Source organism: Python bivittatus, unplaced genomic scaffold, assembly GCF_059951505.1.
Source record: "Python bivittatus isolate LINGU-HERP-01145 unplaced genomic scaffold, Pbiv_v1 ctg000350_np1212, whole genome shotgun sequence".
Taxonomy (NCBI): domain Eukaryota; kingdom Metazoa; phylum Chordata; class Lepidosauria; order Squamata; family Pythonidae; genus Python; species Python bivittatus.
The window spans coordinates 404,534-430,530 of NW_028277074.1; the positions used below are offsets into that span (position 1 = coordinate 404,534).

At 37.5% G+C, this 25,997-nt stretch overlaps 1 protein-coding gene across 3 annotated transcripts in view; it reads right to left on the reverse strand.

Moving 5' to 3' along the window:
- The window catches only part of CBLB (Cbl proto-oncogene B), a 91,038-nt gene that overhangs the window by 14,617 nt on the left and 50,424 nt on the right, over positions 1 to 25,997 (reverse strand). For all 3 annotated transcript variants that reach the window (XR_015796734.1, XM_088144470.1, XM_088144471.1), the window contains 9 exons: positions 18,458 to 18,614; positions 17,422 to 17,543; positions 16,608 to 16,745; positions 15,636 to 15,723; positions 13,473 to 13,604; positions 10,441 to 10,644; positions 7,461 to 7,646; positions 4,754 to 5,122; positions 4,048 to 4,142 (listed from right to left, as the gene is read on the reverse strand). Coding sequence is in view for 2 of the 3 variants with exons in the window: in XM_088144470.1 (XP_088000596.1) it covers positions 4,048 to 4,142; positions 4,754 to 5,122; positions 7,461 to 7,646; positions 10,441 to 10,644; positions 13,473 to 13,604; positions 15,636 to 15,723; positions 16,608 to 16,745; positions 17,422 to 17,543; positions 18,458 to 18,614 (1,491 nt within the window). In the remaining variant the exon portion in view is untranslated. The remainder of the gene's footprint in view (positions 1 to 4,047; positions 4,143 to 4,753; positions 5,123 to 7,460; positions 7,647 to 10,440; positions 10,645 to 13,472; positions 13,605 to 15,635; positions 15,724 to 16,607; positions 16,746 to 17,421; positions 17,544 to 18,457; positions 18,615 to 25,997) is intronic.

A 25,997-nucleotide genomic window follows, 5' to 3' on the forward strand; every position in this document is an offset into this window, starting at 1 on the left:
GGGTTTTTTCTTCTATTGAATTGTTAATGAGGGGCTGCTGGGGGTGATTAGCAAGTTCATTGTGTGAACTGTTCACATGTCCTGGTGGTTGAGCTGAGTTCGTTGACCTTTTGAAGGCTGTATTTTTCAGGATTGGTAGCCAGGTTTTGTTGATTTTTAGACTCTCCTCTTTTTATTGAAACTGTGCTGGTGTTTGTGAATCTCAATGGCTTCCCGGTATAGCCTGGTATACTGGGACCACAAAACGCAGCATCCATACCAGGATAAAAGAACACGAAAGGCACTGCAGACTACAGCAACCAGAAAAATCTGCAGTAGCTTAACATGCTCTCAAGCACACTGGACACAAAATCCTATTTGAAAACACAGAGATACTGGACAACACCAACAGCCACTATACCAGGCTATACCAGGAAGCCATTGAGATTCACAAACACCAGCACAGTTTCAATAAAAAAGAGGAGAGTCTAAAAATCAACAAAACCTGGCTACCAATCCTGAAAAATACAGCCTGCAAAAGGTCAACGAACTCAGCTCAACCACCAGGACATGTGAACAGTTCACACAATGAACTTGCTAATCACCCCCAGCAGCCCCTCGTTAACAATTCAATAGAAGAAAAAACCCTGCCTAATCCCCAGGAAGATACACACAGATGCTGACACCAAAACAAGCAGCCACTCAGTAACTCAACCCCCCACACACACACCCAATCCCCCCTTCCCCCCCCCTCAGATCTCTATAAATACCCACAGAAGGGTCACATCACCATGGGCACAGAGAGAACTGCTCCTGTCTGTGCTCCTGCACTCTGAAGATGCCGGTCACAGGTGCTGGCGAAATGTTAGGAAACAAAACTTCAAGAACACGGCCACACAGCCCGGAAGAACCACACCAGCCATAAGGTTTATAATGCTGAAATGTAAGAGTTCACTACTTTTGTGAAAAGTATCAAATGATATTGCACACTGAAACAACAAAACACAGCTGTTGTTTTTTTTAATCAGTAACCCAACTGAATATTTCACTTGCCAGCAGGAGCACTATATATAATTACAGAAACTGAATTCAACTGCATTAACAAAGTTATAAGTGATTTAAGATTCAATATTATACTATGAAAGTATAAAAACTGAAACTATAAATTTACATGCTTAATCTAGCACCAATCATTTTAGGTGTAACATTTATGGGCTCTTCTTCATCTATAAGAATCATACCAAATGACACCACTGATCTGGAATTCAGCTGTCAATAATGACCAGCAATGTTTCTATGTCATGCTTTATTGTGAGTTTCTGACATCTACTCTTATGATCTATCTAATGAAGAGATAATGAGCACTGGCAAGTTAGATTTACTCATAAAAGCTTGTATGTTGGCAAGATCAAAACTGGATGTTGGAGTGCCTGCTCCACAATAACTTTGTGAGCAAATGATAGTGCAGATAGACATATGAGATAGTGTTTCTGTTTATGTAACTTAGTTGATCCATTGACATGAACATCTACAGATCAGGTAAGCATACATAACATACAAAGTAATAAAATAACAGAAAAATAATAATAAACAATGCATTTTGACCTGTGTATTGAAACACTAAAAATTTGTCAATTGCATATAATTTACTTTGTATCACTGAACTTTGTTACATACACATTTTATACAGTACTTGCCACTGAACATAGCCACATTTACAGTACCCTGTTCAGGTGACTGAATCAGAACCAGTGAAGAAAACTGTCTTGGAGGGGTTTGTATCCAGTTAATCTCAATAATGTTATTGTTTTTGAATAACCTTTTTGCAACTATATGAACTGTAGTTCATAAAACAATTTCTGAAATACTTCCTCCATTCTGAAAACTTTCATCATTACTATACATGTCAAAACATTTTGAATTCAAAATGCCCCAATTCAAACTCAAAATTCAATAGGAAATATATTATTGCTACTATTAAATCTATATACTACTAAAACTCTTGCTATTTGTTTGTAACCTTCAATTGGGTGAAATGGCACATCATAGGGCAACAATTTTTGAGCCAAGATACTTCAAATGGGCTACCTTACAGAATGCACCCAAAATCCAGGACCCATTACTATAGTGGGATTGAAATTTGGCAAAGTTGTGGCCACTTCAGTGCTGCTCCGTTGCCACCACTTCAGCACTGCTGTGGATTGGGGAGAATGTATGGGGGTGCGCAAGGCGCAGCATAGGTGAGGGAGTGTGAGGGTGCACTGCAGGTCAGAGAGGGTGTGACACGGGTCAGGAAGCATGTGTGGGGGTGTGTGAGGGAAGGAAGGCGGAGGGAGGGAAGCAAAGGAAGGAGGCACGAAGGAAGGAAGGAAAAAAGGAAAAGGGAGGAAAAAAGCAAGGCCGAAGGAAGGAAGGAAGGAAGGAACAGGGAGGGAGGAAGGAACAGGCAGGGAGGGAGGGAGGGAGGGAAAAAAAGAGGGAGGGAAGGTGGGAGGAAGGAAGGAAGGAACAGGGAGGAAGGGAGATTTCCAACTTTCCCTGTCAGCTTCTCAAAAGGAAAGTGAATGAGGAAGCCTAGTGGGTATTTAAAAATAATCTTTCAGAATAGATTATCCTCCGAAGAAGTTGTACAACACTAACAAAATCTAAAAACATAAAAAGATTACATTAAATCACTGTAAAGAAAAACAGTATAAAATTTAATAAACCAATCAGATATAAACAATAACAAAATACACATTAAAGTATTGACAACATCCTTCTACATTAATGCCTCTTACATAATATTTTTCAAGAGAATTTAAAACCATTAAAGCTAAAAAGATTGAACCAGGCAAATCTCTTAGATAAAAGGACTGTTTTATAAATGAAAAATAATTTAAATGGGAGTTTTAATGTTTTGGGACCAATCTGGCTACAATATGCACAAGATTAATAATTTCTTCAACTTAAAAATGTAAAGGAAGCAGCAAAATGTCCCCCTGCTGATTCTGAAAGGATAATTCTTGCATCAGAGGAAAATACTAAATGGGCAGTGTCAAAATTTTACAGTATCTTACTAAAGGCCTCTGGAATGCCTTTAACAACCCACAAAACAGCTTAATTAATTATTAATTAATTAATTAATTATATTAAGAATGTGATCTTAATATAAATGTGAAAGATTAGAACACTGATTAATTTGTGGAAATAAAAACAATTTCTGGTAGAATTATAGAAAATCATTGAAATTAGTACACTGAGAGTATTATACCATGATCATTTTAGCAATTTCTTTTAAAAATGTGTATCAAGATTCATAGAAAGAACGTTAATGTTAGAACTTATCAGCGTGTTTGGTGGATTTGTCCAATGACCCAACAGTTCTGGAGGGCAGTCTTTAGGGATATAAATGTATGTTTCCCCAGTTTTAACAAGTGGCTTTTATCATTGCTTAAAGAGGAAACTACAGGCCAACCTAATGATGCCTAAAACAGAATTTTATTTCTCCTGGCAAAGAGCTTGCTCAGGAGCTGTTGTTTGAACAAATTATACAAGGCTAACTGTAATCTGATCATTCCCTTTTACAGTGATTAAACAGAAGTGAAAGAGAAGAAGACTGGTTAATTCTAGCCACTTTTTTTTTTTTTTTTACTGTAGTGAATCCCATATTAACACAAAACTATTATTTCCTTATTAAGTCTGATTTTTCAGAGCTTTGTGAGTAACACAAATTCTAAGTTTTTCAAGAACTTGAGTACAGAATGGTATTCTTGTGATGTATAATTATGAAATGCCTGTCAACAGGATCCGGAGGAATGAGGATATGGTAACTTTCAATATTTATTCACAGCCTTCATCTAATGCTCTTGTAAAATATTTTTAAAAATATTTTCTAATTCACCCTTGCACAATGTTGGTGACTTCTAGACAAGTGGACAAAGATCTGAAAGGTCCCAAATTTGTGTACATATTCTATTCAATACATAATTCTAATTTGTAAAAATAAAAAGGAATTAAACGTTTAACCAGCTGGATTTTCCTCATAGTTTATATAATTCATGTTCTTAATTTTAAAATTGAACTTACTTCATATTTGGCATGACTGAAACAACTGGTGGAGGAGGTGAAAGGCGAGGTGGAACATCATATTCGTCATTACCTAGATGGCCATTTGAAAATATCTGCAAGAGACAGATTTCTCAGGATGGTAATTTGCAAACTATATGCATTAAAATGCTCAGTTACAGCATTTTCTGAACCCATTCTCACCTTTAATTTCATTTTTCATTCTGCAAGTCTGCAAATTGCCTGTCATCAGTACAAATTCCATGTGTTCAGCACCATAAATAATTCAGCTAAGGTCCCCTCACACACTTTAATAAATGTATTCCTTAAAAAATGTCTGATAAAGAATTATTTGGTTTTAGCCATTATATAATCTTCAAATAAATTATAAATAAATGGGTCACTAAATAATAAGACAATTATTATTCTATTGTTTGCAGCATTCATGTTAATTAAACTTCATGTATCACATTTTACGTTAGCACTTTCTAATGGTAATTCATGACATAAGAATTTTTGTAGAAATCTTGGATCATAATCCATGAAACAATATTTTCTGTTGATATCTGAGTTTGCAGTGAGTTCAGGTTTACGACAATTATTATTTCCAACTAAATAACATCCTATTATTTAATTATTCCCACATACTTCTCTGGGGCACCAGGCTTCAAGTGCAACACTCTTGAACTAAAACTAAATTTCATGCATCATAACATCTATCTCTTACCTTGGTACCTTCTAAAGGTAATTCATGGCATCTGTGTTTCCGCAGAAATACTGGATCAGAACCCATGCGACAATGTCTTCCATTCATATTTGAGCTTCCAGTAAGTCCAGGTTTGGGACAATTATCATTTCCTACTATACGACATCCCACAATTTGATTATTCCCACACACTTCTCTGAGGCACCAGGCTTCAAGTGGCATTGGTTGATCTCTGGTAGATATACTTTCAGGATGATGCAAATGTCTACTTAACCTATTATCTGGAGGAATGGGTGGGGGCCTTTCTGGTGGAGGTGGAGGTGGATCTCGTATAGGTGGTGGTGGTGCTGGAAGAGGCTTGTCTTGTTTCCTCATCATACATGGAGAAGACTAAGATATAACATAAATTAAAATGCTTCATTAAGTATATGATGTAAACTTAGTGACAAATACAGTATTTTGTATATAGGTAGTCCTCGAATTACAACCATTCATTCAGCAATCATTTGAAGTTATGACAGTGCTGAAAAAATGGACTTACGACTGGTCTCCGAAGTTATGGCCACTGCAGAACCCCTGTGGTCATGTGATTGTGATCTGGGTGCTTGATAACTCACTCGCACGTATGTTTGCAACCTTCCCTGCCAGCTTCCCACAAGCACAGTCAATTTTGCTCGGGTAAGTCCATTTGTAGGAGGAAGGAGAAAACCTCACGAATGGCCAGCAGCTTCCAACATGAGCTGCAGAGCATGCACCAGAAGCACCCTTGGAGAACCCTTCAGCACCAGAAGTGCCCCTGGATAGTCCTTGAGTGAGCGAAGGAGGGATAAAGGGGACAGCGCGTGAGAGTGAAGGGGGAAGGAGGGCACGGTGTGTGCATGCGAGTGACCAAAGGGAGAAAGAACATGCTGGTGCGTACAAGCAAGCAAAGGAGGGAAGGAGAGCTAAGAAGCCCCTGAGCTGCTGTGTGGCAAACAGCCCCAGAGCCATGTGGTTCTGGGGCTGCTTGATGCCCCGTAAGGCAGGGTGCAGGACAGCCAAAAGGGCAGAGAATGGGGGGAAGATATGCAGGTGGGGGGAGTTGGAGGCAGTTCCTTACCTTATTGAGGCTCAAGGCTAGGAGAGACCAAACCTGGAATGGCTTGGATTGGGGTGGGTCCTGGGCTAATGACCGGTGGAATTCGCTTAATGACAACAATGGGGAGTGCCATCGCCAAGCGATGCGATCATGTGATGTCTCTCTTTACGACCACATCATTTAGTGACAGAAATTCTGGTCCTAATTGTGGTTGTAAGTTGAGGACTACCTGTATCACCTTAATTCATACATCACTTGTTAAAATGATTACCATCCAATAAAAACAATAAACACTGAAAACGATTTGAATGAATCAATACATATACACCCAAATATAAAAACAAATCTATTTCAAAGTACCATGTTTGTTGTTTCAAATCAATATATGTACTTTCTCTTAAGACCAAAAACCTAATCCTTGTGTCAGTTAGAATGACAAAATTAATTAAAATGATATCAATGAAGAAACTTTCTGTAAACTTCAATAAATCAATATCCAACATAATTAACATGTAAAAAAAAATTGTCAAGTTAAAAAATAAAAACACTAATACAGTCCATTATTAGATGTTTGCACACATATGGGAAATACACACTCTAAATGACTGATTTTTTTTTATTACATATCCAATATTCAGCTAAAAAAATCTGTGTTCAGTTATAATCCAAAGATGTATTTTCTTTAGTATGCTTATGAAATAATTTCCCCTTCTTATATGTTTATTGGAAGCAGAAATAGTCTCTATAATTTTCTTTTAACTAATTGTAGACAATAGGTTCAAGTCTCCCACAGATTTTTATTTGTTCTCGTATCCAAGAAGCGAAAATAAATTGTAGAATATGCAACTAAAATAATTAATTTTACAAAGAATCATTAGATTTCTGAAAAAAAAAACACAATTATAAAAAAGGCAGAGCAAAGTATCAAAGTGTTGACATAAGAAGGAGGAGAGCTCAGAGTTCAACACTGAAGAGACATGCTTATACAGTATATATAGATATATTGCATGCTTGCTCTAATTATTGTTGGAAATCTTTAGTACAGTTGTATAGCAAACTCTAGGATGGTTGTAAAACCGTCTTTTACTTCAGGCCTGTGTGCAGGTAAATAATAATAATTATTAAAAAAAAAAAGAACAGAGAATGCAGAACAATATGCATTAGAAGTATATGTATAAAATGAGTAAATGCAAAACGAGTTTATAATTGTTGGTTTACAAATTAGATGCACAATTTCCTCACTGAGCACAAAAGCTAACATGGAACTTGCTTTTCCAAAGACAAAGAATATTGGCTTGGTGAAAGGAGAAGCATGGAATTAGGTGCAGGAATGACCACGTTAATTAGGTGAGTTCAGTAGATTTGAATAAAAGCAGAAAAATCCAAAGAACAGCAGCTGAAGAGAAGGAGAAAAGAAAGTATAAGAATAAAGAATCAAGAAAAAGGAAGAGAAAACAACCTTCAGCCAATGAGCAATGATATTCAACTGCAGTGATCTGCATGTGGTTGGACTTTTGTGTGTGTATAAGTGCATGAAACACTAATTCTTAAAACCATGAAATTGGGAAGAGAAGCTTAAGAAGTCCTCAGTATGCTTCTAAGAAAAAGAATGTTAAACTCCTATATTGTATCCCTAAATTGTACTTTTACCTTTGGTGAGCTTGTTGGGCTGGCGCAAGGGGATCGGGAAACTCCTTTCTGTATTAGATCCAATCGAGGAGGCACTGGTGGAAGGGTAAGATGGGATCCTTGTATGGGATCAGGAAGTGGTTTCCTTCTTTGAGCAAGAGGAGATGATCCTGGAGATGTCACAGGGGAATTCTGTCTTTCATTACACTGCAACAGAAGATGTTTTGAAATATTTAATATTTATTGCTCAGGGAAAGCACAAACTTGCAAGTTCTTACTAAGTACCTGTCAATTATAACAATTGCTATTATTTACATAATTGCAAGTTATATCCCACTTTTTCCAGGAGCACTTAGCAAAACTCAGTTCTACTTTCTCCTCACCACTTCATTCATAAAATATACCTTGTTTGTTTAGCAACTGCAATGTGTTCCTTAAATCAGAAGCGAAATGGTTCCTAGGCGAACATATGAGAGAGAGAGAGAGAGAGAGAGAGAGAGAGACCTGCTGCAAAGATCACTGGTTGGTGCCATTTCATTCAAATAAAGTTCTCTCATACAGTGTCCTGTGCAGACCCATTTTTTCCCTTTTTCTGCCCCTTCACAGGGCACAGAGATTGCTTAAATAAGCTATCTATTCTTGAACTGCTTTTCTTCAGAGCAGCACTTCCCTAAAAAGTGCTAAGGGCAAGTTAACAAGCTCAGCTCTGTGACCTTAATTAGTTGATGCAGCATTGCTGCCTGAAACTGACCAGACCTTAGTCAGTTTCACACTGAAGGCTTTTGTTGTCAGGTGCATGGAATTTGGTTATAAATGTTTGCATTGGTGCAAAAATGATTTTTTAAATTATTATGATTACCATCATATTTGTGAACAGTTGCTAAACACAGTAGCCACTAAACAAGGAGCGGCTATAGTTCTGTCAGGTTAGCCTGTTTCTATTTATATCAAGCCAAAGGTTTTTGTGTGAAACAACTGGAAGTCCTGCTCCCTCAACAGAGGTAACTGTGATGGAATGGTGTTATGAAGGCCACGCTCAGGGAGATAAGCATTTCCTTAGCCCTCAACAGGAGCATGGGAAGTTTAAGATGAGACTGACACCACCTTAAGGAATTCACGGTGTTGTGGCTTGCTGGCTTGGGAACTTAGGTTCAGTCTGGAGAGATTTCTGTCTTGAGGTGGAAGCTAATAAATGCAACAGAACTGTATTTGCACTGTCTCGTGGAGCTCTTTGGGCTGAACCTGACAGTAACCCAGCCACAGTCAAAGTAATCTAGTCTGCTATCAAAGTTAGACAATTAGCTTGATAATATAGTTTGATGTTTGATGCTGCTAGACTACTTCATTCTTCCAAATCTTGTAATATCTTAAATTTACTCCTCAATCTTTTATTGGACCATATAAAGCTACTTATTTTTCTCTGCCAGTAATTTAGTATCCGATCTTTAATTTTTATTGGAGTCTTTTAAAACAGAAAGCTAAGCCTTGGGAGAATGTTCATTTTTACAGTTGCAATTCTTCTTAAACAAGACTATTTTAACTTTCTACATCTTACCATATCTGCCATTATATTTTTTCCAAATCAGCTAATAATTGTTTTTTAAAAGATCTTTATTATTCCTTAGTAATAATAGTAAATTATGACTCAAGTAAGTTCCCAGGTATTTAATCTTTATAGCAGTAATATTGAAGCCCACTGCTTTTCTTCTTCAGATAAGTTCCATTTCAGTTATTTTTAATTTGATATCTTCATATTGGACCATACTGCTGTATGGCTCTATTATCAATTTTAAAGAGTCCTTTAGTTGAGTAAACATAAGTAGAATATCATCAGCATATAATTTAAATTTCTGTTCTCAGTTTGCTGATTTGTTTCCTGGAAATATATTTGTGCATGTATGCATGTGTCCACATATGTATATATACATGTGTGTATACATGTGTGTGTGTGTGTGTGTATGCATGTGTGTATGTATGTATATGTATATAAAATCATCCCAGTGGCCAACTTTATGCAGGCTGGATAGCAGCCAGCAGGATTGTCAATGTAGTCAGGAAATTCAAGCAACACAAATTGTATCATTATTTTTGTTGCTGTTGATTTTGTTTACATTTGTTTCTTTCTTTTACCTTCATTTATTGGCTTTCCTTTGCAAGTTAGGTGGCAGCGATCCTAGCACTCTACCCCCAAATTACTCTAGCCAGGCTAAGGCAACAGCATCACAGACATAAATGCAGCTTAAATACAGCCATTCAAAAGTTTGTTCTAAGTATGAATAAAGCCTGCTTTCAACTGAACTTCATAGAGATCTCTTAGAATGTATTGTTCTATGCCCAGAACACTCAAAACAGCTTGAAATATATTAGTAGTACATTCATAATCAGTTATGGAAATAATATCTTCAGCTATAAATAGCATGCATATATGAATTCATGACAAAATAGGGTTGCAGAGAACCCCTGGCCCCGCAGATGCCAGCATACTACAATATCAGGGATACTAGGAATTGTAGTTCAGCAACATCTGGATGGACACAGCTCACTGTTCTATTTTAGAAATTTACCTTCAGCTGTGACTAGCTATGATAATTAATGGAATATCAGAGTGAATCTGTCTCTGACAGCTGGTTTTAGATAGAAAACAACATAGAAAATAATGATGTGTCCACATTTTTCTTATGGAAGGACTTGTATGGTTCAGTTAGAAATAAGCTGCTGAGCTAAATAGTTCCCTGTAATAATGCAGAAAGGATCTTATTTCCCAAAACAGTCTCCAAGAAATGAAATAAAATAAGGAGAGAAAAATCAGTTTATAGCCAATGAATATACAATTATATGATCTAGCTTACTACTCCATCTTTATTATACTGCATAATAAATGTGTTAATGTTTACCAAAAGTAATTTAGCATATATTAAACAAATGGAAAATTATTTAATGAATGTGGAAACTATATCTGCAAACTACAAAAACATTACATATTTCAGGAAAAAAGAAATACCTTTCGCACAGAAGCTAATCGATTCATCATCAAAGACTCTTCTCTGTCATCATCATCATCTAAGTCGAGCATAGGAATACCAAAGCTATCCAAAATGCTGCAGCACCTTGTGTTTTCATCTCTGGGATCAAAGGGGTCTACAATTATGGGTTCAGTTCCTTTGATTTCACAACGACAAAAAGGACATCCCTGCCCATCAGATTCCTGAATTATGAAAAACAAAAATGTTTAATTGTTGAGAACTATTTAGCATTATTTTGCTACATAGGGGGATCTTAAGGTAATGAAAACCAGATTAATAGTACTTTGCAAAACACGCACATGCGCAGACACAAACACATGCATGTATTTATATGTACCAAGGAAACTAAAAAAATCAAATGAATATCAGTGCCAGCAATTTTCTGTTACGTACCATGTTGGGGAAGACTAAGGGCAGTTGGACAGACTACCACTTTTTCTTATCTTCAGCATATTTTACATGAATAAGATAAAGTCATGCCTTTTCATCAATTTTAGTACATCTCATTTACATTGAGAAATTGGTAATCTTATGAAACAGGTAGATTGTAGCAACTCATCAAAAGTTACCAAGTGAATTTCATAGCTGAATGAGGGTGCAAACCTAGATCTTCTTTGTTGAATGATCACATCACAGTGGCTTTATAACCAATATTGTTTTATAAATGATTAAACTCATTTGATTTTCAGAACAGCAGAACTACAGCTAATATAGTGAAAAGTTTGGGGGTTAGAAGTATAATCTTTTATATTATTAAGGACTAAGCTGAGGTCAAATTCTAAAATCTCAAATCAGAATAGTCATTGTCCATCCTTCTTATGTATTCATACCATCACTCTAAATACATAAATTATATACTTTTATATTTTAAATATATAAATTATGTTGTTGTTTTTTTTTTTGGTCTGCACTCAGTCATTACTGACCCTGCAGTGACTGCTTTGGACGAGTCCTTTGCAGTTTTCAAGGCAATTGTTTCGGAAGTGGTTTGCCAGAGCCTCCTTCCTAGAGCAGAGCCCAGCTGGCGAGCGCAGGAGGCGGGGTTTCCGTTGCTTCGCACCCTTTTTCGGGCGGGCGCGGTTTCGCGCTTACCGGCAGCTGCTCCCGACTCCCGTGCAAGGCGCCGCCAGCATTTTTCCTCCCACCGGAGTGAGAGTACCCATTTATCTACTCACGTGAGTTTTCGACCTGTTGGGTTGACAGGAGCTGGGGAGGAAACAGGAGCTCACCCTGTTTAGCGCGAAGGCTGGACTCGAACCACCGAAGCGTCAGCCATTTCTGGCTGGCAACTTTCAGCGTCATTAAGCCGCTGCGCCACCGCGTACCTAAGCCTTATTAAATATTATAATGCGAATGAAGGTTTTCAAAATTCTTTCTACTGAGAGTTAAACATTAATTGGACCCGGTCAGCTGAAAAATTGGTGGACATCACTAACCCTGCTATAACTAATATAAGCTTATACAAATGGGTTACTTTTGTCTGTTCTGTTGAACTGAACTGCAGAAGCATAAACAATGCTTCTAAAATCAAAAGGAAAAGTACGTACAAGCTCCAACCTATGTAACTCAGTTTGGGCTTCAGGCAGGTAGCTGTCAGATTTAAAAATGCTTGCTATAGAAAAGGTGTCAATTTATTCAAAGACCTCTGCTTTAGGCTTTAAGGTAAGCTATGAATCTATGCAAAATCGTATAAAAATAAAAAATACATAATTAATTGCTATATTAATCTATAAGTGGAAAGCAGTAAGAAACCTTTGCTTTGGAGAAAAAACTCATTTCATTTTACCTTATTTAGTTTTACTTTTATTTCAGTGCCTTTAAAATAAAGGATACCCTATATGCACAAGAACTGATTGACCTTCAGCATAAAATATCCCACAAATGTGATTTTGTATTCACAGAGGATTGGAGTACCTTATTTTATTAAGTAAAACAGATGCTTTATTATGAGAAAAAAGTACTAGCACTCTCTCCTAAGGCATCTCTAATGAGCCATTATGACAGCAATTAAACACTAACTACTGGCAAGTAGTAACTGAACTGCTACAGTATGTTCCCTTCATCAGCTTGTTAATTATACAGAAGTTAAATATGCAATGAAATTTGTTTTAAAGGAAATGACTGTTAGTGAAAGGAAAACCTAATACTCCATTTACTTAGAGGTCACTTGCTAAAGTTTACAGCTTAACTGGAAATTAAACATTTTTGTTTCATTAAAATCTGAGTCTTCATTCCCACTGCTGTGTTCCAGAAAAGTTTTATGATGCTGTGCTTCTAATTCTATATTGTTTTCACAACTGCTCCCAGGAAAGAGAATCCCCATCAATGAATAAATGGAAAGGGATTTTTTTTTTAAGGAATTCCTATCATTCATGTAGCCTCTCTCACCAGTATAAATAGTTAATTCTTCTGATTAACTGACTTCAGAAGTTACAAGTCAATGTTGCAGACAAAATATTCTTAGTGACTGAATATTCATCTTAGGTGGGAGATTATGCTGCTGGCTGAATTTTGTCTCACCTGTTTGGGAAGACTTTTCTTTCCCAAAGACACTTTTTTTTTTTAACCTATTCCCAGTTTACAGAAGGCCAGTTATGTCCCTTTGCTCTTACAAGAGTCAAACACTTGACAGCCACTTACAAACAAAAAGCAATTCAGAGCCTTCTTTAAGCAGATTTACTGAAAAGGAAAAGGGAATTAAATTACATAAAACTTGACAACTGGATATGTTAAATTTAGCACCCAGGTTTATTAGTACAGAGCTTTCTTGATCTTCTTGCTAACTATCTATTGATACACTGCATTTTCCAGATAAGGAATATAAAAGTGTTTTATGCTTACAATATTTTGCAAGATGCCATGTTATCTCCCTGCATATGAACAAAGTATCATTTCAAGATTTATTCCTACAATTGGTATCTTTAAAACATTCGTAAAAGTATCAGTACAAAAAAGAGTGAAAAGTAGAAAAATAACATGTCTATGAATTTGGTTACAGAAAGACAGTTACCTGCCATGCTGTCAAGCAAGATGTACACATCAGATGTCCACAAGGTTCAATCTTCACATCTTTGTCATTTTCAGCACAAATTTTACAAAGCTGGAATGTGGAACCCATTTCACAATATAATTCATATTGTTCCTGAAAAGGAATAACTGCAATGAAGAGCCTCTGGAAACTATAATATAAGAGCTACTTGGCTTGTCATTCGGATTATAACTTCTAAGCTATAACATATACAGTGGTACCTCGGGATACGAACACCTCTACTAGCGAACATTTCGGGTTACAACCAGTTTTGGCAGGAAAAATTTACCTTGGGTTATGAACTTGCCTCTACTTACGAACCGGATCCGCAGCCATTTTCCCTGCTGCCACGCAGTCGCGGCTTCCTGTGGGTGAGGTCGCGGTAGCAAGGAGACGTTCGGTGAGGCTTGTGGTGTGTTTTGCAGTGTTTTGCGAAGGTTTTTGGTGTGTGTGTTAGCATGGCTCCAAAGAAAATGCAGAGCAGGCTTGGCGGGAGTAAGGCTCTGAAGAGAAAATTGCCTCGGGTTGCGACCAAATTCGGGCGGAGGGCGGCACGGATTAACCGGATTTACATTGAACCCTATGGGGAAATTTGCCTCGGGTTGCGACCAAATTCGGAGGGCGGAACGGATTAACCGTATTTACATTGAACCTTATGGGAAACTTTACCTCGACTTGAGACCAACTCGAGTTGCAACCAGAGTCACGGAACGGATTAAGTTCGTATCCTGAGGTACCACTGTACCAGTGAGACAAACTATTATTGAGGACATTCATATGATAAAATATACGTGTTATAGTTTTTCAAACTAATAAATGTAAAAATATTTAAATGAAAATTCCATAACTCATAAACAACCATAAAAAATCACCCACACAACCTTGTGGCACCTTAACTAAAATGGTTGTTCTGACACAAAACTGTTGCACAAGAATATACTTAATCAGAATAATGAAGCATTTTTAGTTGTATTCAAACATTACCAGTAGGGGCAGAATTTTAAGCAGAGAGTCAGAGGAAAAAAAATGGCAACAATTCAACTATTCTCTTTACAATCCCACCCCAGAGCCTATCAACAACTATATCTGTTAATGATAAAAAGACACTAGTTCATTAAAATCTGTACCCTAATAGATTAATTCGGGTTTCAAAAAGCCCAAATACTTTTTGCAGTTTATGCTAAACTAATACATCAGCCCTTTTAGAAATGCATTATATTTTTCTGATACATATTGCCTTTGGTATCACTTAAATAAGTAGGGTTTTTTTTGTAATACAATCGTCATATTGGTGGTGATACAATGTCTTAACCAGCAGCATAAACTGCAACTGCTTGAAATACGTTTTGTTAGACTTTTTCCCTTAGAATTTTAAACAAAGATTGGTTGCTATCTCCTTGCCATTTTTGAAATAAATTTACTTATTGAAATTTAAGGGAAAAAATACAAAATGTAGGTAAAAATACCAAAATACTCTAAAACAAAGTTAAATAGAACAATCCTTAAACTTTAAAAAAGGGGTAAAACCAGGAAAAGAAAAGAGAAGAGGAAAAACACTCAAACAAATTAAACAATAAAAAATAAAAATCTACCTGTCTCTTTGTCATGGTTAATTTCCTTTTGAAATGAAAACTAGCAGTGGCTAATCTTCTCCATAGGAATAGCTAATTCATTAAAGTGATCTACTTATGATGATACATAAAGATATCCGCAATGTTCTTGGCAAGTCTCTTTTTGGCATGGTTAGTCCTGTCAAACCCGTGTTTTAAATCATACTCAAGCTTTTCACGCTCCTGCCAGATATGTTGAACTGCTGCCCCCAAAACCCTTCATCACCACAGCCATGCTGATTGCTATCAGCCATGCAGACCTTTTGTCATCTGGGGACACAATACATATTAAGCTATGTTTAAATATATTTAATTGTATACATATTAATATATTTAAGGCTCTTAGGTTCTTTTCAGAATGCCTTCTACAAACCTCTCCTTTCTCATCCTTTTCAACTAACTTGCCTTCTTGTTTCTCATGTTGGTTTGAATATCCTTTAACACAAAGTTTTAATAAATATTTTTTTCTAAAAAATTAGAATTGAATGTTTTATACATATACATATTCACTCCAACTGAATAACATACAGCATACCTGTGTAACTTTTATGTGGTCATGTGGAATAGGTTCACATAGTCCTGTCAGATCAGGATTATAACTTCGTCCATCTGGGTAAAGATAGCTGAAATGCAAGTAAATAATGTTTTGTTCTTCATTTATATACTTATTGAATACTTAGCTAATGAGTTTGAAAGTTTTTGTCTTTTCCATTACAAGTAGTCCTCAGTTAACAATGGTAATTGGGATCAGTATTTTCCTCGCTAAGCAATGTGGACGTAAAGTGCAACATCACATGATCATGTCGCCTAGCAACAGCAGTCCCAGCAGTCCCCAGTTGCGGTCATTAAGTGAGGACCACACGGATTGTTAAGCAAGGACCTCATGTGATCGCGACTTACTGCTGGCTTCTCCATTGACTTTGCTTGTGGGAAGCTTGCAGGGAAGGTCACAAATCATGATTACATGACTGCAGGTTACTGCAATGGTTGGAAATCTGAACTGGTTGCCAAGTGCCTGGATCAGGATCACATGACTGTGGGATGCTGCACCAGCTGAAACTTCAAGGACCAGTTGTAACTACCATTCATTCAGTGCTGTTACAAGTTTGAACAGTCGCTGAAAGAGTGGTCATTAAAAGAGAACCATATAAGTATCTCTTGCTGAAAATTGCCTTCCAGAACTGCCTGTTCTTCACTGAAAGATCTGCATTCTTAATGTCTTGCCATATGTACTCTCTGCTAACTGCACCTCACTTTCCACCACGGATTTCACTTCACAGCTGCCCTCATTCTAGCTCTATTTGCCCTACTCTGGAACACAAGAAAAGTTCTCATAGTTTAATGCTTTAAGGGAAAACTAAAGTTACATTTATTTGAGGAGGTATGAAAAAGGAAACTAAACTTCACAATTATGATAATCAAATTAGATCAAACATACTTTTACTTGCACCTTATGTGTTAGCAAACTAAGTCTTCAGTATATAAAATAATAATAATTTATACTCACAATCCTTCCCGGCTACCATCAATTAGAGCTTGAAATAAAGGCTTATTGTGAGGTATGGTCTGTAAAATATTTCCATCTCCAGTGACATAACCAATAGCCCATTGCCCAAGTCGAGTGCAACTTAATCTAAAAATGTAGCTGTAAAACAAAGGACAATGCTATAGTTAATGAAGGAAAAGGAGGAAGTGGTATAAATAATTCGTGTAGTCTACATGTACAGTTATATTTCCAATTTGATTAAAAAGTGGATAAACAAAATTTCATGTAGTGCTTTGTGCAAACCTAAGTATTTCTTAATATAGTTGTGGTCAGATCCAGTGCCAAGCTACAACTTAACTGTGGCTTATTGACTAAGAGTGTGTTATAAAAATTAAAAAGATGGCTTGTTCTCTATTCGCAATTAGTTCTACTACACTGTCAGTTCCCCCAACACCCATCTACCATGGCTGTTATTTTAAGTTCTTTTCTTTTGACATGGCTCACCATGTCGCTAGTTTTCCTATCATCACGGTTCAGAAATGAAGACAATACAAATCATTTTCTTGTTGTAGATCTTTAGCTGCTCTCAGCAGACTCTAAGCTAAATACAGTCAAGTTTCCCTTCCTGTCTAGGTATGCTTCATGAGGATAGTCACTATTATTTTGAATAATTTCCTCCCAATCCCCTTGAATGAAATAATCTCTTACTGCAAGGTGTCTGTTTGCAGTCCCATGTCATTAAATTATGAAATTTGCTAGCCATCCAGAAATATGACTAGTGGCAAACTTCCATAATCTAATGGAACAAATTGACAAGAAGTATTGAGTTCATTACCTTCCTGGTTTGGTGCTGTATTTCTGTAACCGTGCTTTAACTTCATCGTAAGTCAGAAATGCCATGTATCCAGGATGAGTCACAGCTAAGAAGTTCCAGTTTCTTAATATTGAACCCCAAGGCTAAACACAAATGAAATATATAAAAATATATATTTATATGTATATACTTAATATATTACCGTATTTTCACTTCACTATCCTCTAAGGATAAAGAAAATATTTTCTGTAATACTTGCTATCATGCTAACAGTCATGTAAGTTACAATGAAAGATAAGGCTCATTGTAATGTAATGTTCAGCTTAAAAAACTAGTTTAGAAGCATGCAAAGCATTAAGAATCTGAATAGCTATCCCAAGTTACTGGAAACAGTTCAAGCTTGAAACAAACCCATTTTAAAGCAAAAACTAATGGAATCTATAAGATCTTTCTGCTTTTATTAGAATGATAAAACATGTGTGATATCATAACACACTTAGAAAAGGAGCAGGGCTTCTGTCATCTGCTGCTTTCATCAGTCTGCCCTTCACCCCTTAACACTTATATCATGCCTAACTTAAACCAATTTCACGTTTTGACATAAAAAGTTAGAGTAATTAAAAATAAGAAATGAAAACAGCTCATGAAGAGACGGGATATGTGATTAATGTGTAACTTAATAAATCATGATTTATTAAGCCAAGATAATTATGTCTGAACCAAGATAGAGTTAAAATTCAAACCCAAGTTTTCTTAATATGAATTCATTATTCTAACCAGTCATTTTAAAATTTGTATGTCTGTCTTTTCAAGTTTTATGCTATCTACAGAATTAGTAATACAGTGTTAATTGTCTCACCTCTACTATGACAAACTTAAAACATATCATATTTACTAAAAAGAAATAGGATCCTGGATTTACAACACCACCTACCAGGAAAAATGGACAGGAAAAAAATAAATACAAAATCCTTCAACACCTTTGCCTAGAAATGCAAAATCCAGCTATATTCAAATAAAAGCTATGTTCAATATTACTTCAGCTTAACTAAATTACCTGAAATAATCTTGTGAAGATATCAAATTCAAAAACTGAAATGTAGTCATTGCAAGTTAGATCAATAGTAGACTTCAAAGCCATTGCTTCCAGGCCAGAGCTAATCTGATGCACCTCATGAAGACATTGTCGAAATACTTTCCAAGGCACTATGGTCCTAGCATAAGGAAACAAAATATATATGCTAGATAAGGCACCATTTTTAAGTACAGAGTGTCCTCGTGGAACCACTTATTCAGTGATCACCCAAAGTTACGATGGCACTGAACGAGCGGGACTTATGACAGGTCCTTGTAGTTGCAGCCATCACAGCATCCCCAAGATCATATGTTCATGATTCAGGTGCTTGGCAATTGGCTCAGAATTATGACATTGCAGTGTCCCATTGTCACATGATCATCATTTGCGACCTTCACTGCCAGCTTCCAACAAATAAAGTCAACGAGGAAGCCAGCAGGAGGTCGCAAATGGTGATCATATGATTGCAGGATGCTGCAACTGCATGGAATTTGCCTAATGATGGCAACTGGGACTGCTGCAACTGCCACCATAAGTCGTCATGGTCACGTGACATCACACTATACAACTGCGTTGCTTAGCAATGGAGTTCCCAGTCCAATTACCATTGTTAGGCGAGGACTACCTGTAGCTTTAAGAAAGATAGTTGGTGAATTAAGCTCATTTTATTTGATTCCAAAAATAAGAAGTAATCTCATTTGTTATACCCCAACTTATTGTAGACTTCACCAAATCGGAACAATTCTTCCTGTTTACCAAGTCTCTTTTGACACTCCACCACATTCCTTTAATATCAAAATAAGATAAATTTCCCCGTAAAGTTCAAATGAAAACCAACATTTTGGACATGATGTTGAACATCATAAAATGATCCAGAAGTGGTCTGTCAGAGGGCTCTGCAAATCCTCAGAAAGATGCTTCACAATGTATGGAAGTAAGTAAGTAAGTAAGTAAGTAAGTAAGTAAATAAATAAAATGAAGCATCTCTCTTCAAATCATTAAAGCAGCCATGTTTTCTCAGATTTCTGTTGCTGTTTCATAAGCTACTCCCAGCTGTCTGCATCCATGTAAATGCACAGCAAAATCTTTTCCCAAAACTGCATACTTCACAAACTGTTCTTCCTGCTGTCTTTATATGAAAAAAAAGCCCAACCACACATGCTTTAACAATTCAAAGAGAGGTGCTCTGTACATGTTTCCATATACTGTGAAGTACTTCTTCCAAAAGATTTGCACATGCCTATTTCATCAAACCCCTACATCCTGGCCCTGCATCACTCTATCTCTCAGTCCCACTCCATAAAAGCTGTGTTCTCCTTGTTTTTAAAGATGCACTGCCACTGAGAATTCTTTTCCTCTCTTCATCTCTGCCAGTCAGTAGATCTAAATTTTGCCTTCTCCCTGTTTTCCATCTGCTTACTGGCTCCCTTGATTTGTTCTCTTCCTTTCCTGCCTGGATATACAGGTTCTGACACTTACAACTCCCAATTTTTCTTTCCCCATGTTTGGGGCAACCTTCATTACTCCAGTATTTAATAATAATAACAATGATGATAACTTATTAAATGCCACCTAACTCCCAGTGACTGTCATGATCTTGTAGTTGGAAAACAAACTCTTCTCTCACCTGTTACTCATCCTGTGAAACCTAAAAAGCATCTTAGTATCTCAAACAAAGTTTCTAATAGTAACCAGTATGCCTAGTGCTTTGTAAATCATGCTAATTTTTAAGCCAATCCTTAGAAACTATCTTACAAAGGTTTTTAGGTCCAGATCTTAATTCCTCAGTCTTTTAAAGAACTTACTACAGAAAACAGATTTGGACAGCTATGGCTACATATCGCAAGCAAATACAGTAACACATCCTTAAAAATACTTTATGAAAGCACACTGACAGAGCAATAAGTCTAGAGTGTATTTTTAGAAGATTCAAATATATTCAGAAAATACATATTTTTCTCTGTTTCTATATACCCATTCCTTCAGAAGCTCAAGGATGCATCCAATGTTATCCTCACAACAAATCCATGAGGTAGACTGAGCTGTGTCAGTGAGCTTTCTGACTGAGAGGGAGCCTGAGTGCACCCAGTCTATTTATTAGGTTTCTATCCCACCACTCATTCAAGGGCCTCCTCCTCACATGTTCTTAACAATAATGCTATAAGGTAGGTTGGGCTGAGAGTGTGTGACTGGTCCAAAGATACCTAAAGAATTCTAGTCCAAAACTTTAACAATTTTGTTAACAGTTAACAGTACTACCGTAGTTGTGAGTAAATATGAAAACTGGATTGAATTACATCATCTAAAACATATAGTTAAATTAGCTAAAGTCTTTGAGCATAAACTGATAACTAAATATACACAATCTGCTCTTTGCACTAACAAGCTTTACTGATTTGTCAGTGTCCTTGATTTCTCTTATAGTAAATATTAGACAATCTCAAAGTGCAACCAAACTTTCCAGTATTAGACACCAATACAAAAACAAAACTCTGAAAGTCCAAAGTAGTGAAAATTTTAGACATAACACAATATACAATATTCAGCCTATAGCGTGACTCCCCCAATAATTAAGTCAAAATTAAACTGATTTATTTTTATATGTATATAACATGATTTCCCCCTTCATGGATCACTGCCTTGTCGTGGCGAAGGGGCTTGCGTAACTCAGTGAAGCCATGAGCTATACCGTGCAGGGCCACCCAAGACGGACAGGTCATGACAGAGAGTTCTGACAAAATGTGGTCCACTGGAGAAGGAAATGGCAACCCACTCCAGTATCCTTGCCAAGAAAACCCCATGGACAATGTTAAAAGGCTAAAAGATATGACGCCGGAAGATGAGCCCCTCAGGTCGGAAGGTGTCCAATATGCTACTGGGGAAGAGCGGAGGGCAATTCCAAGTAGCTCCAGAAAGAGTGAAGCAGCTGGGCCAAAGCCGAACGGACGTTCAGCTGTGGATGTATCTGGAACCGAAAAGAAGGTCCGATGCTGTAAAGAACAATATTGTATAGGTACCTGGAATGTAAGATCTATGAACCAAGGCAAGCTGGATGTGGTCAAACATGAGATGACAAGATTGAACATCGACATCTTGGGAATCAGTGAACTGAAATGGACGGGAATGGGTGAATTTAATTCGGGTGACCATTATATCTACTACTGTGGGCAAGAAACCCTTAGAAGAAATGGAGTTGCACTCATAGTCAATAAAAGAGTGGGAAAGGCAGTAATGGGGTACAACCTCAAAAACGACAGAATGATCTCAGTGCGTATCCAAGGCAAACCATTCAATATCACAGTCATCCAAGTCTATGCCCCAACCACTGATGCTGAAGAAGCTGACGTTGACCGCTTCTATGAAGACCTACAACACCTTCTAGAACTAGCACCAAAAAAAGATGTCCTTTTCATCATAGGGGATTGGAATGCTAAAGTAGGAAGTCAAGGAGTAATCGGAATAACAGGCAAGTTTGGCCTTGGAGTACAAAATGAAGCAGGGCAAAGGCTAATAGAGTTCTGTCAAGAGAACAAGCTAGTCATAGCAAACACTCTTTTCCAACAACACAAGAGACGACTCTACACATGGACATCACCAGATGGTCAATATCGAAACCAGATTGATTATATACTTTGCAGCCAAAGATGGAGAAGCTCTATACAGACAGCAAAAACAAGACCAGGAGCTGACTGTGGCTCAGATCATGAGCTTCTTACTGCAAAATTTAGGCTTAAATTGAAGAATATAGGGAAAACCACTAGACCACTCAGGTATGACTTAGATCATATTCCTTGTGAGTACACAGTGAAGGTGTTGAATAGATTTAGAGGATTAGATTTGGTAAACAGAGTACCTGAAGAACTATGGACGGAGGTCCGTAACATTGTACAGGAGGCAGCAACTAAAACCATCCCAAAGAAAAAGAAATGCAAGAAAGCAAAATGGCTGTCTGATGAGGCTTTACAAATAGCTGTGGAAAGAAGGAATGCGAAAAGCAAGGGTGAAAGGGAAAGATATAAGCAACTGAATGCAGATTTCCAGAGAATAGCAAGGAGAGATAAGAAGGCCTTCTTAAATGAACAATGCAAAGAAATTGAGGAAAACAATAGAATGGGGAAGACTAGAGATCTCTACAAGAAAATTGGAGATATGAAAGGAACGTTTAGTGCAAAGATGGGCATGATAAAGGACAAAAAAGGCAGGGACCTAATAGAAGCAGAAGAGATTAAGAAGAGGTGGCGAGAATACACAGAAGAACTATACAAGAAAGATCTTAATGTCCCTGATGTCCACGCTGGTGTGATCACTGACCTTGAGCCAGACATCCTAGAGAGTGAAGTCAAGTGGGCCTTAGGAAGCATTGCTAACAACAAGGCTAGTGGAGATGACAGTATTCCAGCTGAGTTATTTAAAATACTAAAAGATGATGGTGTTAAAGTGCTGCACTCAATATGCCAGCAAGTTTGGAAAACGCAACAGTGGCCACGGGATTGGAAAAGGTCAGTTTATGTTCCAATTCCAAAGAAGGGCAATGCCAAAGAATGCTCAAACTATCGCACAATTTCACTCATTTCACATGCTAGCAAGGTTATGCTCAAAATCCTACAAGCTAGGCTTCAGCAATACATGAACCGAGAACTACCGGATGTACAAGCTGGGTTTCGAAGAGGCAGAGGAACTAGAGATCAAATCGCCAACATTCGCTGGATCATGGAGAAAGCACAAGAGTTCCAGAAAAATATCTACTTCTGCTTCATTGACTATGCAAAAGCCTTGATTGTGTGGATCACAACAAACTGTGGCAAATTCTTAAAGAGATGGGAGTACCAGACCACCTTACCTGTCTCCTGAAAAATCTGTATGCGGGCCAAGAAGCAACAGTTAGAACTGGTCATGGAACAACCGATTGGTTCAAAATAGGGAAAGGTGTACGACAAGGCTGTATCCTGTCACCCTGCTTATTTAACCTATATGCAGAGTACATCATGAGAAATGCCAGGCTGGAAGAATCACAAGCCGGAATTAAGATTGCAGGGAGAATCATCAACAACCTCAGATATGTGGACGATACCACCCTAATGGCAGAAAGCGAAGAAGAACTAAAGAGCCTCTTGATGAGGGTGAAAGAGGAGAGTGCAAAAGCTGGCTTGAAACTCAACATTAAAAAAACTAAGATCATGGCATCCGGACCCATCAATTCCTGGCAAATAGAAGGGGTAGAAATGGAAGCAGTAACAGACTTCATTTATTTGGGCTCCAAGATCACCGCAGATGGAGACTGTAGCCATGAAATTAAAAGACGCTTGTTCCTTGGGAGGAAAGCTATGGCAAGCCTAGATAGCATATTAAAAAGCAGAGACGTCACCTTGCCGACAAAGATCCGCATAGTCAAAGCTATGGTTTTTCCAGTAGTAATGTATGGCTGTGAGAGCTGGACCATCAAGAAGGCTGAGAGCCGAAGAATTGATGCCTTTGAACTGTGGTGCTGGAGAAGACTCTTAAGAGTCCCCTGGACTGCTAGGAGGTCAAACCAGTCAATCTTAAAGGAAATCAACCCTGATTGCTCATTGGAAGGATCGATAATGAAGCTCAAGCTCAGATACTTTGGTCACCTAATGCAAAGAGAGATCTCTTTGGAGAAGACCCTGATGCTGGGAAAGATGGAAGGCCAAAGGAGAAGGGGACGGCAGAGGATGAGATGGTTAGATAGCATCACTGAAGCAATGAGCACGAAACTGAGCAAACTCAGGGAGGCAGTGAAGGACAGGAAGGCCTGGCGCAATATGGTTCATGGGGTCACGAAGAGTCGGACACGACTTAACGACTAAACAACAACAACAACATGATTTGGTTAGTAGGGGTTCGCCTTGATTCAGAAACAAAAACTAGGGTTTTAAGGTAGTTTGAAACTGTATGCCTATACGTTTTATGCAATCTACAGAACTTCTAATGCAGTGATATGGAATGTAGGAACTCTGGTTCGCAATAATCCCATTATACCTTGATCTAGTATGAAGAATTCACAATGCAGAAGAGAAGGGAAATGTTATACATCAGCTCACATTATATTATAGACTATATTTCTCACCTTAAAAAACTATTCTACTTATCATAATACCCTACAATACTACTACTAATAGTAATCTATACATTTGATTACTATTAGTAGCCATCAAAATCATTTGGAAATGCTGCAAGTTTCTCAGAGAACTGCAAAGTAGGTTTTTGCCTTCTTTCCAATACAAAATTGTCCTTCAAAGTTTTATAAGCATTTAAAAAGGAGTGAATAATCACTATCACAGCTCATCCTAATGTTGAATGAATGCTAATCCTCACTAAATCTGGAAGTTAAAAAGTCTATTTACTAGTGTAACATTTATTTAATAAATTTATATTGCTAATAAATTTCTGCTGCAATAAACAAATTATCCAGCAGAAGAGTTTATTAAATGTGTTACGAAAAATAGTTTGGTCTTAAAACGTTCAACATTCGAGATTCCCATACTAAAAAATAAATCAAACCCTTCTATGGAAGAGCTTATGGGAATTTATGCTGGTCCCCCGAAATTGTGTTACAGCTTGGAGGGTGGTGCTAAAAATTTTGTGAGCCCTTTTTAATTTTCAGTATTTCTTCATAAATATGACCTACAATGTGGTCTGTTCTCCACCCAAGCCCTAAAACTAGATAAAGAGAACCTTCCTTGCCACTGCTGCCACCTGGAAATCTGGACATTGCTGAGGGCCCACAAATGCTTCTAGGCTTCAAACTAATTCTTTCAGAAGAACTGCAATTCCATTCAGGATAATCTGATTCCTACAGGTGAAACTCGAAAAATTAGAATATCGTGCAAATGTTCATTTATGTCAGTAAGGCAACTCAAAAGGTGAAACCAATATATGAGATAGACGCATTACATGCAAAGCGAGATATGTCAAGCCTTACTTTGGTATAATTGTGATGATTACGGCGTACAGCTTATGAAAACCCCAAATTCACAATCTCAGAAAATTAGAATAGTGTGAAAAGGTTCAATATTCTAGGCTCAAAGTGTCCCACTCTAATCAGCTAATGAATCCATAACACCTGCAAAGGGTTCCTGAGCCTTTAAATGCTCTCTCAGGCTGGTTCAGTAGGAATCACAAGCATGGGAAAGATTGCTGACCTGACAGTTGTGCAGAAAACCATCATTGACACCTTCCATAAGGAGGGAAAGCCCCAAAAGGTAATTGCAAAAGAAGTTGGATGTTCCCAAAGTGCTGTATCAAAGCACATCAATAGAAGGTTATGTGGAAGGGAAAAGTATGGTAGAAAAAGGTGCACAAGCAGCAGGGATGACCGCAGCCTGGAGAGGATTGTCAGGAAAAGGCCATTCAAAAGTGTTGGGGACTTTCACAAGGAGTGGACTGAGGCTGGAGTTAGTGCATCAAGAGCCACCACACACAGACGGATCCTGGACATGGGCTTCAAATGCCATATTCCTCTTGTCAAGCCGCTCCTGAACAACAAACAACATCAGAAGCG